Source organism: Meriones unguiculatus, chromosome 14 (assembly GCF_030254825.1).
Source record: "Meriones unguiculatus strain TT.TT164.6M chromosome 14, Bangor_MerUng_6.1, whole genome shotgun sequence".
Lineage (NCBI taxonomy): Eukaryota > Metazoa > Chordata > Mammalia > Rodentia > Muridae > Meriones > Meriones unguiculatus.
The window spans coordinates 90,297,985-90,314,409 of NC_083361.1; the positions used below are offsets into that span (position 1 = coordinate 90,297,985).

At 38.9% G+C, this 16,425-nt stretch overlaps 1 protein-coding gene across 1 annotated transcript; it reads right to left on the reverse strand.

Annotated features, from left to right (window-relative positions):
- Positions 1-286: 286 nt before the first annotated feature.
- LOC110541799 (olfactory receptor 2D2) lies at positions 287-1,337 on the reverse strand. The gene has a single exon (XM_021628493.2). It carries the CDS (start codon positions 1,237-1,239, stop codon positions 292-294), a length of 948 nt encoding a protein of 315 aa, XP_021484168.1. The 5' UTR covers positions 1,240-1,337; the 3' UTR covers positions 287-291.
- Between the last annotated feature and the right edge of the window lie 15,088 nt (positions 1,338-16,425).

A 16,425-nucleotide genomic window follows, 5' to 3' on the forward strand; every position in this document is an offset into this window, starting at 1 on the left:
ATGTCTGGGTAATACATAGGGTTAAAGCTTGCCACATACCAACCACAGGGCATCACTGCCAGGAGGGCACATTGTTTATCAGAAAAAAGAAGAGACAGATGCTCAGAATTTCTTCACTGTCAAAGGATAAATTAGAAGGAAGTGTATCTTCCCTCTTATCACTCCATATATGATTATCTTTCTCCTTCCACAAAGGAAGTATGAAATAAAGGCTACAGTGTGTGCCCATGGAGAGGGCTCAGTGATGAGCATCTCCCCACAGCTTGTGTTAGGAGGCTGAGAGGACCTGTGTCAGTGGGCGCCTCTGGGCCTGCTGGAGAAGGTCTTTGAGACTACTCTCCACAGAGCTCCCTTTACATCTTTGTTTCTCAGGCTGTAGATGAGCGGGTTGAGCATTGGTGTCACCATTGCATAGAAAACAGACACTAGTTTCTCCTGTTCTTTGGAAGACTTCGGGGTCATGTAGGTGATAATTGCTGACCCATAAAAAAGGATGACAACCATGAGGTGGGAACCACAGGTAGAAAATGCCTTGAGCCTTCCTGCAACTGATTTCATCTTCACCACAGTGACTATGATATGGCCATAGGACACCAGAATTAGGGAGACAGGTACCAGTAGAATCACAACCCCCATGAGGAAGATGGCCATCTCAGAAGCATGAGTGTCTGTAGACGCCAGGATCAACAGGGCAGGAGCCTCACAAAAGAAATGAGCAACAGTGTTGCTTCCTCGATAGGGCAGGCTTAGTGTGAAAGTGGTGTCCACCACGGACACTAAAAGGCCACTTGTCCATGATGCTGCAGCCAGTTGGATACACACCCTCCACATCATGATGCTAGGGTAATGCAGAGGGTTGCAGATAGCCACATACCGATCGTAGGCCATCACAGCCAAAAGGGCACATTGTGTGCACCCAAAAATGAGGAAGAGCAGAAGCTGAGCTGCGCAGCGTCTGAACGAAATGGTCTTTTTCCTTGAAAGGAGATGGCTGAGGGCCTGGGGAACGATGTTGGTAGAAAAGCAGAGGTCAGCCAGAGACAAGTTACACAGAAAAAAATACATGGGTTTGTGAAGCCGAGAGTCAGCCTGAACAAGGAACATGAGAAGCAGGTTTCCAAGCACAGTTACCAGATAGACACCCAGAAATAAAACGAATAGCAGCTTCTGGGTGTGTGGGTCATCAGAGAGTCCGAGGAGGAGAAATTCAGTCACCTGTGTCTGATTTGTCTGTCTCATAGTTCATCAGCTTTTTCAGCAAGAAGTCTATTAACATGGGTGTTTTGTGTGATATAAAATTATTTCATTCAGAGTTTGGAGGGCTTAGAGATAGCCCCAGTCACTGGGAACCATTTCAAAACTTCCTCTACTGGTTCTTCAGAAGATTATCATGCTACAGGATATCATGCTCTCAGTGTGTTATCAGTGGACTCCTCGTGGCTTATGCAGTTCTCATATTCCACCCATCTTATGATTGGTTGAATTTTTAAAGGATATTTTTGGACAAGTTGTCTCTTCCCTGAAAGGACAGTCACAAAAACTTCAGGTTTAATAAACAGCTGAAATGCCTTTGGAACTCATTTCCTAAATAGAGAAAATAAGCTGTCCTGAAGAAGAGTAACAACTCAAAGGGTAACTGTGGTGGACAGTCTTTGGCAAGCCTGTGCACAGCACCAGCTGTAGCTCTGCCCGCACCCACTGTGAATGAAGTTCCAAGACAGTGGATACATCATCGCCACAATGGAACCTCCATGTAAGCCACCCGCTCAGCCAGCTTTCTGCTGTGTTCAGACAGTACTACACCCTGCATTGAGCCGGTCATCATCTGTCACTTCCTCCCAAAGACCACTCTGAAAATGATGTCATTTTTACTGTGTCCTTTAGAAATCATGAAGCAGTACATTACTCAGTCCCCGGTCATGAATTAAGTAACTCAAAATACTTTGATTGTATACTTATACGATATCCTTAGAGAAGTTAAATACATTTTTGATAATAATAATGCTTTTTAAAATAATAATAAGGGGCTGGAGAGATGGCTCAGAGGTTAAGAGCACTGTTCGCTCTTCCAGAGGTCTTCTGAGTTCAATTCCCAGCAACCCCATGGTGACTCACATCTATAATGAGATCTGGTGCCCTCTTCTGGCATGCAGGTGTACATGCAGACAGAACATTGTGTACATAATAAATAAATAAATCTTTTAAATTAAAAATAGTGTTCTCTGAAAAGAAAGCAAATTTAAAGCATACAGTTAGGGTCCTAGGAAAGGGTTGAGCTATCAATTCTTTATGTATCTGACAAAGGAATCTCAAAATAGTGTTCAAAAGTACATCAAAATAAATATATATTTATTTTGTATATGTACTTTGTACATAACAGAGTAAATGTAGTTCCTAAAAAACTAGTTATATTAAAATACAGTTGTGAGGATAATTTTAGAAAACAGATATGAAGGCGACATATGAGCTTTCTTAGCATGATAATGAGTCCATTTGATTATACGAGCACGTTACTTGTTATATAGAATGGTGGCTCTAAAACAACTACATTTCAAAAAATTATGACTAAATACTTAGAAGTATCTTCAGCAATTGGAATGTTGAATAAAAATATTTCTGACATTTACCGCTAGAAACGGAGGATATTTTAATGTCCGTTTGAGTTGATTCATGTGTTTGGAAGATGGTAAATTCTCGGAGACAAGAATCAAATAGAGATAATAGCATTTCACATCCAGACTGAAGAACACATTTTAGTCCAGCTTGAAGACTGCTATATGCATTTCACTTTAAAACATGAAAAAGACAAAAACACATCCATGTAACCTACTATTAGCATCTGGAGGGAGCAGTGAGTCTAAGTGACACACGTTTCAGCTCATCGCAGGCTTTAAGAACAAAGTTGCCCTGTGGCCTGAGGAGAAAGCTTCCACTGCACTTGGTTTAACTAACTGGTGCTTTAGTGGCTTGCTCACCTGTGTGTAGACACTCTGAACCAAACTCTGTGATACAAACCACACACCTCAGTAAGTTACTTGCTATTGTGACAAAATGCCTAACAAATTCAACTTATGGAAGGAAGGGTCTGTTTTGGCTCGCAGTTTGAAGATTCAAGGTGAAGAGGTTGTAGGGGCAGAAATGTGAGGTTAGGGGTCATATTACATCCATAGTCAGGAAGCACGAGAGAGATAAATTCTGGCACTTAGCTTGTTCTATTTATTTTGTTCTGGATCCCAGCCCACAAAATAGCACTGCCCACATTCAGGGTGAGCCTTCTCTCCTCAGTTAAACCTTTCTGGACACACCCTCACAGGTTCACACAAAGGGGTGTTTCTATGGTGATTTTTTAAACTAGGCAAGCTGACAATGAAGAGTAATTATTGTTAAGTACCTATGTGACAAAGGTCCAACGTACAGCCATATCACATTTACACATAGTTATTTGCTCCTAGAAATTTTCCCAATATCTTCTCCCATTCTCCATTCCAAAACTCCCAATCACACTAGACTTATGCATGCAAATCTGCCCATTTACAAACACCTATTCTCAGCTAACAAAGATGCCTGCAGCATTATCTAATTACCTCCACAGGAGGTCTTAACAAATCACCTCTTAAAAAACTTGTCTTTCTGTGTGCCTATCGCTGATCAAGTACAGGGACCACATCAGAATTACCTTTATTCACAGCAAATATGATCAGCTATGGTACATAATAAGAAGATACAGTGTTCTTTGACTGACTTGACCGGAGCCAAAAAAGTCAGAGACAGGGGTGCCTGTGAGTCTGAGACTAATGTAACAATGACTTGGCACATGGTTAGGGTTCCCACTAACTCTGGGCGGGCCTTACAAGGTAATACTCCAAACCTCCATTATTGTCTTAAACATTCATACATACAAATGTGAAGGTAAAAATGTTTCCCCAGGTGACTGAGAATTTGTTCCCAGAGTCAGGAATTTTCTGTTAAAACATCATTTTCACTGCCAAGTTTTCTAACAGTTTGTTCAGCTTTTTCTGTAGAGTTTTTGAAAAACTGTCTATTTGTTTAAATATAAACACCGCTCGAGTGAGCACACACACAAACACAAACAAACCTGTCTCTGTGGAAGGTCTGCTATGTCTCCATAAGATGAGAACCAAAATTTTCCTTCATTGGAAAGTTAACATTGCAATCATTATTTGATAGGATAGAGAGGTACTGTAGAAAAAAAAAAACAAACTTGGCTACATCTATGCCAGAAGAATCAAATCTAAGTAATAACACTTCACTCTCAGTCTGACCCATTTCCTTAGTTAACCTCAGGCCTTCTCTTCTTTACCAGCAGCCCTGGAGTGGCATTGGCTAAAATACTAGCCAAGCTCAGGGCAGGCATCCTACCATAAGGCAAAGAGCTCAATCAAAGCCTGGAAATTAAGACCAAGCTTGGACAGGAAGGAGGAGCCTCGCTTTCCCTCACACCCTCCTGCTGTATGTAAAGTTTTACCATTGTCTTCAGAATGTCCTGTAATACAGTAGCTCCTTTTAAATGAGGTGAATGAAGTAGGGAGTTGGGGTGTTAGAAGCTGTCTCTGGAGCTGTTAAGAGTACCCGGGAGAATTCCTAATCATTAGTGTGAATGGATCCTGGGCTGCGCTACTTCTTGAAAGTCTCCCAAATGGCTGTAAAGAGAATGGAAAAATAACATAGTCAGGACTCCCATCTTGCTAACAGGACTTATCACGGGTCTGACATGGCTTCTTTAGAGAAACAGTGCATGGTTCTAATTAAATATTTGGTTTCTAGAAGAAAAGAATACTAGATTGAAGATTAGCTCTACCATAGACTCTATTAGTTTGATAATGTTTATCTGCAGAATATAAAGATAGTATGTCTTAGATAACATTAGATGAACATGATTAGCATAATGTCTGAGTGTGATAAAATCATAATAAATGCCTCCGTTATAATCAGGGCTAAGAGATTAAGCGTCTGAATTTTAGCAGATACCTGTGTTTGCATTTGCAGAACCCTCAGTTGTTCAAATGAGGGACTGAAAATCCAACACAAATCAATCCCCCCCAAAAAAATTAAGCACAGCATTTGATGCTACAGTTTGTACGAGGAAAAAGAAGGACAAAGTGTTGTCTGAGATACATTCCTTCCGTGTCTAGTTGCCTTGGGGTTTTTATCATAAAGGGATAGCAGGGTTTTTTCAAAAGCCTTTTCTGCAGCTATGGAGATGATCGTGTGATTTCTATTCTTGAATCCATTTGTTTGATGTGAGAGACATATTGATTTACATATGTTTAGCCATACCTACATGTTTGGGATGAAGCCAAGACGATCATAAAGAATGATCTCTTTGCTGTGTTCTTGAATTTGGTTTGTAAGTGTTTGCTTAGGAAGTTTTACATCTGTGGTCACTAAGGGGATGTGTGTGTGTGTGTGTGTGTGTGTGTGTGTGTGTGTTTGTGAGTGTGTGTATACATATACATATTTGTCTGAGTCATTTTCCAGTTGTGGTATTAAGATAATACGGCATTGTAGAGAAAGTTTAGTAGCATCTCCCTCTCCCCCAGTTTCTACTTTACATTAATTTGGAAAGTATTGGTGTTAATTCTTTAAGGTTAGAATTCAGCAGTAAATCCATCTGTGTCTATACTATTTTTAGCTAGAATTGGTTTTTTATTGCTACTTCCATCTCACTGCTCATTATAAGCTATTTAAATTTTCATATCTTGGTTTAATTTTGTAAGTCACATGTATCGAAAAATTCATCCATTTCTTTGAGATATTGTAACCTAATGGGATACACATTCTTAGTTATATCCTAGTGATTTTCTGGATTCCATTTGTATTTGTTATGCTTTCTCAGTTTTCAACTTTATTAATTTGGTTCTTCTCTTGATGCCTAGTGGTTAGTTAAGCTAAAAGTTGTCAATGTTCTGTATCTTTCCTGAAGATAAACTGTTTTTTGGTTATTTGTATTGTTTGTGTAATTTTCTTTTTTAAAAAATTCAGCCCTGATCTTAATTATTTCTGTGTAATAATTTTGTTTGGCTTGTATTGTTCTCCAAAGTCCTAGAGTGTATAAGTAAGTCACTTATTTCAGATATCTCTAATTATTTGACTGTACTTGCTATTATTTATGAATTTCCCTCTTAAGATTACTGTCATTTTATCGCATAGATGGTGATAGTGATATGTTACATTCATCTTCATGCAATCCTGGGAATTCTTTGAAGTCCTTCTTCATTTCTTCAATAATGCACTTGTCATTTAATCTCTGTGAGCATCTGTGTGTTCTGTACTGTCTCTTGCTGTTAGTTTTTAGAATAGAATGATTATTTAAATTTTCCTACATTAATTAAAACTTGCTTTGTGTCATTTAGGAGAAAGTCCAATGGAGTGCAGGGAAGAACACTTATCCTACATTTTGATGGTGTGCCTTGTACCTGTTGGGTGCATTTACACTGTGATGTCATTTAACTCTGCTTCTTTTTTAACTCAGAATGACATCCCCACTGATGATAATGGAGAATTGAAATTACCCACTATTATTGTGTTATGGATTAATATGTCTTTGCAACTAGTAGTGTTTGTTATATGAAAGTATATGCCACCCGTGTTATGTACATATATAGTTAATATTCTCATGTTCGGTTGATGGTTTGCACCTTTAGCTGCTATGAAAGGTCTTTATTTAATCTTCCAATTTTAACTGAAGTTTATTTTGTTAGGTAGGATGACAGAAACCATTGCTTGTCTCTAGTTCATTTTACTTAGATGACCTTTTACCATCTTCTATCCTAAGACTGTATCTGACATTGTAGATTCCTGTTTTTAATCTGCTACTTTGTGATTTTTTATTTATTTATTTTAATGACTGGGTCCCATTGTGCATCCCTGTCTGACCTGGAACTTAATATGTGGATGAAGAAGGCCTCAAACTCACAGAGATCACCTTGCCACTCCTTCTGGAGTACTGGGAGTAAAGGCATGCAACGCCAAGCCAGTCTAAACTGTGTCATTTGATCAAACACTTGAGATCATTGGTATTTGGAATGGTTATTAAAGGGTGTCATCAATTCTTATTATTTTGTTAACTTTGGTATTTGGAATTTTTCTATTCTTTATTTGTTTAATTAGTGAAGACTCATGTGTTTGTTTATCTTTCTCTTTAGTCTGAAAATTTTTTCACGTATATTCCATAGAGCTGGCTTGGGGGTGATGAATTCCTTCCTCCTGGTTTTAATCATAGAAAGGTTTTCAAGACAGCTCATTCAAGCAACTTAATGGCTCACTTAAAAACCCTAGAAAAAGAAGAAGCAGACATACCAAAAAGGAGTAGACAGCTGGAAATAATCAAACTCAGGGCTGAAATCAATCAATTAGAAACAAATAAAACAATTCAAAGAATCAATGAAACCAAGAGCTGGTTCTTTGAGAAAATCAACAAGATCGACAAACCCTTAGCCAAGCTAACTAAAAGGCAGAGAGATACCACCCAAATCAACAAAATCAGAAATGAAAAGGGGGACATAACAACAGACACTGAGGAAATCCAAACAATCATTAGGACTTACTTCAAAAGTCTATATGCCACAAAATTTGAAAATCTAAACGAAATGGACAATTTTCTTGATAATTTGACTTACCAAACCTGAATCAGGACCAGGTAAATCAATTAAATAGTCCTATATTCCCCAAGGAAATAGAAGCGGTCATCAAAAGTCTCCCATCCAAAAAAAGCCCAGGACCAGATGGCTTCAGCGCAGAATTCTACCAGACATTCAAAAAAGAGCTAACTCCAGTTCTCTTCAAACTATTCCACAAAATCGAAACAGAAGCAACATTACCAAACTCATTCTATGAAGCCACAGTCACCTTGGTACCTAAACCTCACAAAGACTCAACAAAGAAAGAGAATTTCAGGCCAATCTCCCTTATGAACATTGATGCAAAAATACTCAACAAAATACTCGCAAACTGAATACAAGAACATATCTTGTACCTTGTACCTTGGTGTAACCCTAACCAAGCAAGTCAAAGACTTGTATGAAAAACATTTCCAGTCTCTGAAGAAAGAATTAGAATTAGAAGAAGATATCAGAAGATGGAAAGATCTCCCTTGCTCATGGCTTGGCAGAATTAACATAGTAAAAATGGCCATCTTAGCAAAACCAATCTACAGATTTAATGCAATTCCCATCAAATTGCCAACACAATTCTTTACAGACCTGGAAAGAAAAATTCTCAACTTCATATGGAATAACAAGAAACCCAGAATTACTAAAACAATCCTCTACAATAAAAGATCTTCTGGAGGTATCTCCATCCCTGCTCTCAAGCTGTACTACAGAGCAACAGTTATAAAAACTGCATGGTACTGGCATAGAAACAGAATGGTGGATCAATGGAACCGAACAGAAGACCCAGAAATAAACCCACACACTTATGGACACCTGATCTTTGACAAAGATGCCAAAACCATACAATGGAAAAAAAGATAGCATCTTCAACAAATGGGGCTGATCCAACTAGATGTCTACATGTAGAAAAATGAAAATAGATCCATACTTATCACCCTGCATAAAACTGAAGTCCAAGTGGATCAAAGACCTCAACATAAAACCAGACACATTAAATCGGGTAGAAAAAAAGTGGGGAATACCCTAGAACTCATTGGTACAGGAGAGAACTTCCTGAACAGAACACCAACAGCACAGACTCTAAGAGCAACAATCAATAAATGGGACCTCATGAAAATGAAAAGCTTCTGTAAGAAAAGGACACTGTCATCAAAACAAAGCAACTGCCTACAGAGTGGAAAAGAATCTTTACTAACCCTTTATCTGACAGAGGGCTAATATCCAGCACAAATAAAGAACTAAAGAAGGTGAAAAGCAGCAAACCAAGTAATCCAATTTTAAAAATGGGGAACAGAGCTAAACAGAGAATTCTCTGTAGAGGAATATTGAATGGCAGAGAAACACTTAAAGAAATGCTCAACCTCATTAGCCATCAGGGAAATGCAAATCAAAACAACCTTGAGATTTCACCTTACACCCATCAGAATGGCCAAGATCAAAAACTCAAGTGACAACACATGCTGGAGAGGTTGTGGAGAAAGGGGAACCCTCCTCCACTGCTGGTGGGAATGTAAACTTGTACAACCACTCTGGAAATCAATTTGGCGCTTTCTCTGACAACTAGGAATAGCACTTCCTCAAGATCCAGCCATACCACTCCTAGGCATATATCCAAAAGAGGCTCAAGTACACAATAAGGATATTTGCTCAACCATGTTTGTAGCAGCCTTATTTGTAATAGCCAGAAGCTGGAAACAACCCAGATGCCCCTCAACTGAAGAATGGATGCAGAAATTGTGGTATATCTACACAATGGAGTATCACTCTACAATGAAAAATAAGGAAATCATGAAATTTGCAGGTAAATGGTGGGACATGGAAAGGATCACCCTGAGTGAGCTGTCCCAGAAGCACAAAGACACACACATTATATACTCACTCATATAGACTTATAGGATAAACCTACTAAAATCTATACATCTAAAGAAACTAAGCAAGAGAGAGGACCCTGACTAAAACGCTCAATCCCCTTCCAGAAAGGTAAAGAAGATGGACATCAGAAAAAGAAGAAAGCAGGAAACAACCTAGGAACCTGCCACAGAGGGCCTCTGAAAGCCTCTGCCCTGTAGACTATCAAAGCAGATGCTGAGACTTTATGGCCAACTGTTGGGCAGAATGCATGAAATCTTATGTAAGAAGTGGGAAATAGTAGGTTATGGAGAGGACAGGAACCCCACAAGGAGAGCAACAGAACCAGAAAATTTGAACACAGGGGTCTTCCCAGAGACCCATACTCCAACCAAGTACCAGGCATGGAGATAACCTAGAACCCCTGCACAGATGTAGCACATAGCAGCTCAGTGTCCAAGTGAGTTCCATAGTAATGGGAAGAGAGACTGCCTCTGACACAATCTGATAGGCCTGCTCTTTGATCACCTCCCCCTGAGGGGAGAGCAGTCTTACCAGGCCACAGAAGATGACAATGCAGCCACTTCTGATGTGATCTGATAGACTAAGATCAGAGGAAGGAGAGGAAGACCTCCCCTATCAGTGGACTTGGGGAGGGGCATGCGTGAACAAGGGGAAGGGAGGGTGGGGTTGGGAGGGGAGGAGGGAGGGGCTTATGGAGGGAAACAAAGTGAATAAAGTGTAAAAAAATAAAAAAGAAAGGTTTTTACTGTCCTTTAATTATTGCAGCTTTTAATATAGTTTATTACTTAATTATAATATGATTAGGGATGGGTTTTTTTTTTTTTTTGTATGGACTGTGTGGTGGTGTAAATGCCTCCTATATCTGGAAGGCCATATCTTTCCCTACATTTGGAAAGTTCTCTGCTATAATTTGATTGAAAATGTTTTGTCTTTAGGTTGAACATCTTATTCTTATCCTTCCATATTAATGATTATAGAGTTAATATTTTCACCATCTCATTTGTTTAAATGTGCTGTTCAACAGGGGCTGGCTCTCTGATCACCTGCCCCTGAGGGGGGGACAGCCTTACCAATCCATAGAGGAAGACAATGCAGCCAGTCCTGATGAGACCTGATAGACTATGGTTAGATGGAAGGGGAGCAGGACCGCCCCTATCAGTGGACTGGGGGAGGGGCATAGGAGAACAAGAGGGAGGGAGGGTGGGGTTAGGAGGGGATGGAGGAGGGGGCTACAGCTGGGATACAAAGTGAATAAACTGTAATTAATATAAAACAAAAATTTTTAAATGTTCAATGAAAAAATGTGCTGTTCATGCATGTTTATTTAGTTTTTTCATGTTCTGAATTTTCTAATTCTACCTTGTCTTTAAACTCTCATATTCTGTCTTCCCAATAATCTCTTCTGATGTTGAAGATTTTCTCAGAGCTCTTTATTAGACTTTTCTAACCTACATATAATATACATTTTCCTCCTGCTGTGTGAATTCTGCCCAAGAAATGTCACAGGCAAGATATATCTTCTTCTAATTTATGACATTCAAAGACATTTTTTCAAACAGCCTTCATTTGGCTGAGATTTTCTGCCGCTGAGCACATCTGGTGAAAGTGGTGAGAACTACTTTGTACATTCATCATTGTTCCTCTGTTCGTGCTTCAAATATTGAGACACCTTAGAATAAAAGCTTGAGAGAGGTCCAGTAATGGGCTCTTGAGTCATAATCCCTAGAGTCCCTGGTTCTATTGAGTCTAAGTTCACATTTTTTTCAAGGAAGTTGGGTGTCCTCTGTTATTTCTTTGAACATTCATGTGGTTGTTTGAATGGTAAGTGCCCTCAATAGCACACACATTTGAATACTCTGTGCCCAGCTGATACTGATGATGTTGTTTGGGGAAGTTATGGAGCCTGTAGGAGGTGGAGCCCCAGTAAAGGACAAAGGGGGAGTTTTGAAACTTTATAACTTTGTTTCACATCCAGTCCACTTTCTGTATGTGGCTGAAGTTGTGATCTCTCAGCTTTGTGCTTGGATTGCACATGTCCATGTATTCCTCACCACATAGACTCTCACTCTGAATCCATAAACCCAAATAAACTCTTTATTGCATAAGTCACTTTTGTCAATGTTTTTTTATCACAGCAATAAAAATAACTAACACAATTTATGTAATCATTTCTTCAATTCTTTTCTGAGATATTATCTAATTCACTCTCATTAAAACCCATTGCTTTTTAATTAATACTTTTTTCAAGTGTCATGTTGCATTGATTTTTATGTTTCTTGTATGTTTGTGTTGAGACTTGCTTGTGAGGAATTAGGTCACTGGCTAGAGTTTTCTAATCACCATTGTTCTTTTAATGGGAGTGTTTGTGATGTTCAAGAGGAAGAGGGCTATAATAGTGTTGAGGCTTCAGTTTCCTCTCCTAGGCTGGTACTGGTTCCATACTCAGTCCTCAGTCGTCCCCAGAACATAAAGTGCATCTTTGTCATTCCAGCCTCTATTCTCTTAGCATTCCTTCCCAGGCTTCGGGATGCCCAGATAATACAAAAATGTTCATCAGCTTCACAGTTTGGTATATAAATACAATGGGGTATTCCTCAATCATAAAAAGCAAAATAGAAAAACCATAGAATACCCTCCTAGTATAAAGAAAACAAGAGTGAAATATAAATTTAACAGTAAAATATCAGTTCAGTTTGTTCATTTTACTAAGCAGACCTACTCTTAAATTTATGGTGGAAGATAGGAGTCCACAATTAGAATATTAAAAGTAGTTAGGTTGAAACTCTCTAACACACATTAAACCGAGGAGCTATTTTCATTTGATGGCTTCTGGGAGGACAGTTGGTTTTATTTTTGTTGTTGTTGTCATTGTTTATTTATGAGTATGATCCCTGGTAAGTCTAACAGGCTCCTCCAGGGATGACCACACATTACAAGAGTATATCGGAGGAACAAATGAGACTCAATGTTGATTTTTTTTAAAGGACACAGTGATGAGTGGGTGGGGAAGAAGAGTGAGCCTGGGAGAAGTTGGAGGATGGGGACTTTCCTCTTAGCACTGCTTCCATTGTGTCCCATAAGTTTCGCTATAGTGTGCATTCATTTTCATTGAATTCTAGAAAGTATTTAATTATTTTCTTTATTTTTTTCTCTTGGTTCAGTGACCATCGAGTAAAAAGCTGTTCAGTTTCCATGAATTTATAGGCTTTCTTTTGTTGTTGATATCCATATTTAATCCATGCTGATCTGATAAGATACAGAGGATTATTTCAATTTTTTTATATCTGTTGAGACTTGTTTTGTGACCAAGTATATGGTTAGTTTTGAAGAAAGTTTCTTGTGGTGCTGAGAAGAAGGTATATTCTTTTGTGTTTGGGTGAAATGTTCTGTTTTAGATGCATTTGATTCATAATATCTGTTAGTTTTATTATTTCTCTGTTGAGTTTCTGTCTGGATGAACTGTCCACTGGTAAAGGTGGGGTGTTGAAGTCTCCCACTATTAATAGGTGAGATTTAAGCTTTGGTAATGTTTTCTTTATGAATGTGGGTGCCCTTGCATTTGGGGCTAGATATTCAGAATTAATACATCATCTTGGTGGATTTTTCCTTTGATGAGAATGAAGTGTTCTTCCTTATCTCTTTTGATTAATTTTGGTTGAAAGTCTATTTTATTGGATATTAGAATGGCTACTCCAGCTTGCTTCTTGGGTCCATTTGCTTGGAAAATCTTTGTACAGCCCTTTACTCTGAGGTAATGTCTATCTTTGATGTTGAGGTGTGTTTCTTATGCACAGCAGAATATTGGATCCTGTTTTTATATTCATTCTGTTTGCCTGTGTCTTTTATATTAAAAAATTGAGTCCATTGATGTTGAGAGATATTAATGATCAATGATTTTTAATTCCCGTTATTTTGATGGTGGTGATAGTGGTGTGTGTGTGTTTCTGTTCACACGTGTACACATGCGCATGCGTCCACACTTCCCTTCTTTTGGTTTTGCTGGTGTAAAATTATCTATTCCTTTGTTTTTATGGTTTTGTCATGGAATATATTGTTTTTTCCATCTATGTTGTCTGAAAGTTTTACTGGTATAATAGTCTAGGTTAGCATCTGTGGTTTCTTGGACACTGCAAGACATCTTCCCAGGTCCTTCTGATTTTTAGAGTCTCTGCTGAGGTGTAGGTCAGTTGTAATTCTGATAGGTCCGTCGTTATATGTTACTTGACCATTTCCCTTGCAGATTTTAGTATTCTTTCTTTGTTCTGTAAATTTTGTGTTTTGATTATTACATGAGGGGAGAATTTTTCTTTTGCAGTTCAATCTATTTGGTGTTCTGTAAGCTTCTTGTACACTTACAGGCATTCCCTAATCTTTGGATTAGGGAATTTTTCTTCTATGATTTTGTTGAAAATATTTTCTGGGCCTTTGCATTGGGAATGTTCTCCTTCTTCTATTCCTATTATTCTTAGGTTCGGTCTTTTCGTAGTGTTCTGGATTTCCTGGACATTTGTGTCAGGAATGTTTTAGATACAATATTTTGTTGACCAATGGATCTATTTTTCTGTTGTATCATCTACCCCTGAGATTCTTTTTTCCACCTCCTATATTATTTTAATGATGCTTGTGTCTATAGTTGCTGTTCATTTACCTAGATTTCCCTTTTCCAGAATTCTTCTAGTTTGTGTTGGAGTGTTATGTTGGACCTTGTAACCTTTATCACCAAATTTATAACCTCAGCCTGAGCATGAGAAAAATATCAGAAAAATTAAAATAAAAGGAGAACTTAAAAAACATGTGGCCAGACATCCTGGACACTATCATCAAGCTTATAGAAAATGTGGAAATGCAGAATATATCACAGTCAGGAAGAACCTACAGAGGTACTGTAATTAAATGAGATATAGTGACCTGGGAGAGATCCTGGATTAGGAAAATGAAAATAACAGATGAAAGGAAAGCAAGTAAACTAAGTAAAGAAATCTGATCAAGTATGTCTGAATTTAGGATAATAATTTGACCAAGGAAATTAGTTGTAGCAAATTACTTAATAATGTAAAATGACATAAAAGGAAACATGGATTAGAGGCTATATGAAAACTCTCTGTACCATCCTCTCAAATTTTTGGAAATCTGAAAGTTCTCTTCAAAATAGTCTTTCTTTCTCCCCCTTCTTTCATAAGATTCCCTGCACTCTGCCCAAAGTCTGGCTATGAGTCTCATCATCTGCTTTGATATGCTGCTGGGTAGAGTCTTTCAAAGGTCCTCTATGGTAGGCTCCTGTCCTGTTCCCTGTTTTCTGCCTCTTCTGATATCTGTCCTGTTTGCTTTTCTGAGTAAAGATTGATCATCTTACCCAGGGTCTTCATTCTTGCTTAGCTTCTTTAGGTGTACAGATTATAGTATTTTTATCCTATAATATATTTCTAATATCCACTTATAAGTGAGTACATACTATGTGTGTCTTTTTGCTTCTGGGATACCTCACTCAAGATGATCTTTTCTAGTTCCACCATTTGCCCTCAAATTTCATAATTTCTTTGTTTTTAATTGCTGAGTAGTATTCCATTGTGAAAATGTACCACAATTTCTGTATCCATTCCTCTGTTGAGGGACATCTGGGTTGTTTCTAGGTTCTGGCTCTTACGAATAAAGCTGCTACAAACATGGTTGAGCAAATGTTCTTCTTGTATACTTGAGCATATTTTGGAGATATGAGGTAACAGGAGAGTAACAGATACAAGAAGAGCAACAGAACCAAAAAATATGGACCTAGGGCTCTTTTCTGAGATTCATACTCCAACCCAGGACCATGCATGGAGATAACCTAGAACCCCTGCACAGATGTAGCCCATGGCAGCTCTGTGTCCAAGTGGGTTCCCTAGTAAGAGGAACAGGGACTGTCTCTGACATTAACTCAATGGCTGGCTCTTTGATCACTTCCCCCTGAGGGGATAGCAGACCACAGAGGAAGACAATGCAGCCAGTCCTGATGAGACCTGATAGGCTAGGGTCAGAGGAAAGAGGAGGAGGACCTCCCCTATCAATGGACTTGGGGAGGAACATTCAAGGAGATGAGGAAGGGAGAGTGGGATTGGGAGGGGAGGAGAGAGGGAGCTACAGCTGGAATACAAGGGGAGTAAACTGTAATTAATTCATTTAAAAATAAATTAATAAAAATAAATGGTGACTTGAATGAAAAATGGAAGAAAGGTAGCATTAAGACCCTTGGGAAGATGCTCAATCTTCAGTCAGAAGGGCAAATACAATTGACATTGGAAGCAGGAGAAGACAGGGAACAGGATAGGAGCCTACCACAGAGGGCCTCTCAAAGACTACTTATCAAGGTATCAAAGCAGAGGCTGAGACTCATAGCCAAACTCTGGACAGAGAGCATGGAATTTTATGAAAGAAGGGGGAGATAAAAAGACATGGAGGGTACAGGAGCTCCAAAAGGAGACCAAAAGAGCCAAATACACTGGGCCCTGGGGGCCCTGCAGAGACTGATGCTCCAACCAAAGACCATGCATGGAGAAGACCTAAAAAACCCTGCTCAGATGTAGCCCATAAACTCAGTCTCCAAATGGGTTTCCTAGTAAGGGGAACAGGGGCTGTCTCTGGCATGAACTCAGTAGCAGGCTCTCTGATCACCTCCCCCTGAGTGAAAGTGCAGCTTTGCCAGGGCACAGAGGAAGACAATGCAGCCAGTACTGATGAGACCTGATAGGCTAGGGTCAGATGGAAGAGGAGTAGGTCCTCCCCTATCAGTGGACTAGGGGAGGGACATAGGTGGAGAGAGGGAGGGAAGATGGGATTGGGAGGAGACTAAGGAGAGGGCAACAGCAGGGATACAAAGTGAATAAATTGTATAAATAATAAAGAAATAATTTTTAAAAGAAAAAAATAGTCTTTCTTTAAAATT

What these genes read in the sequence shown, in the direction of transcription:
- LOC110541799 (XM_021628493.2), bottom strand. Translation starts at nt 1,239, where the DNA reads ATGAGACAGACAAATCAGACACAGGTGACTGAATTTCTCCTCCTCGGA.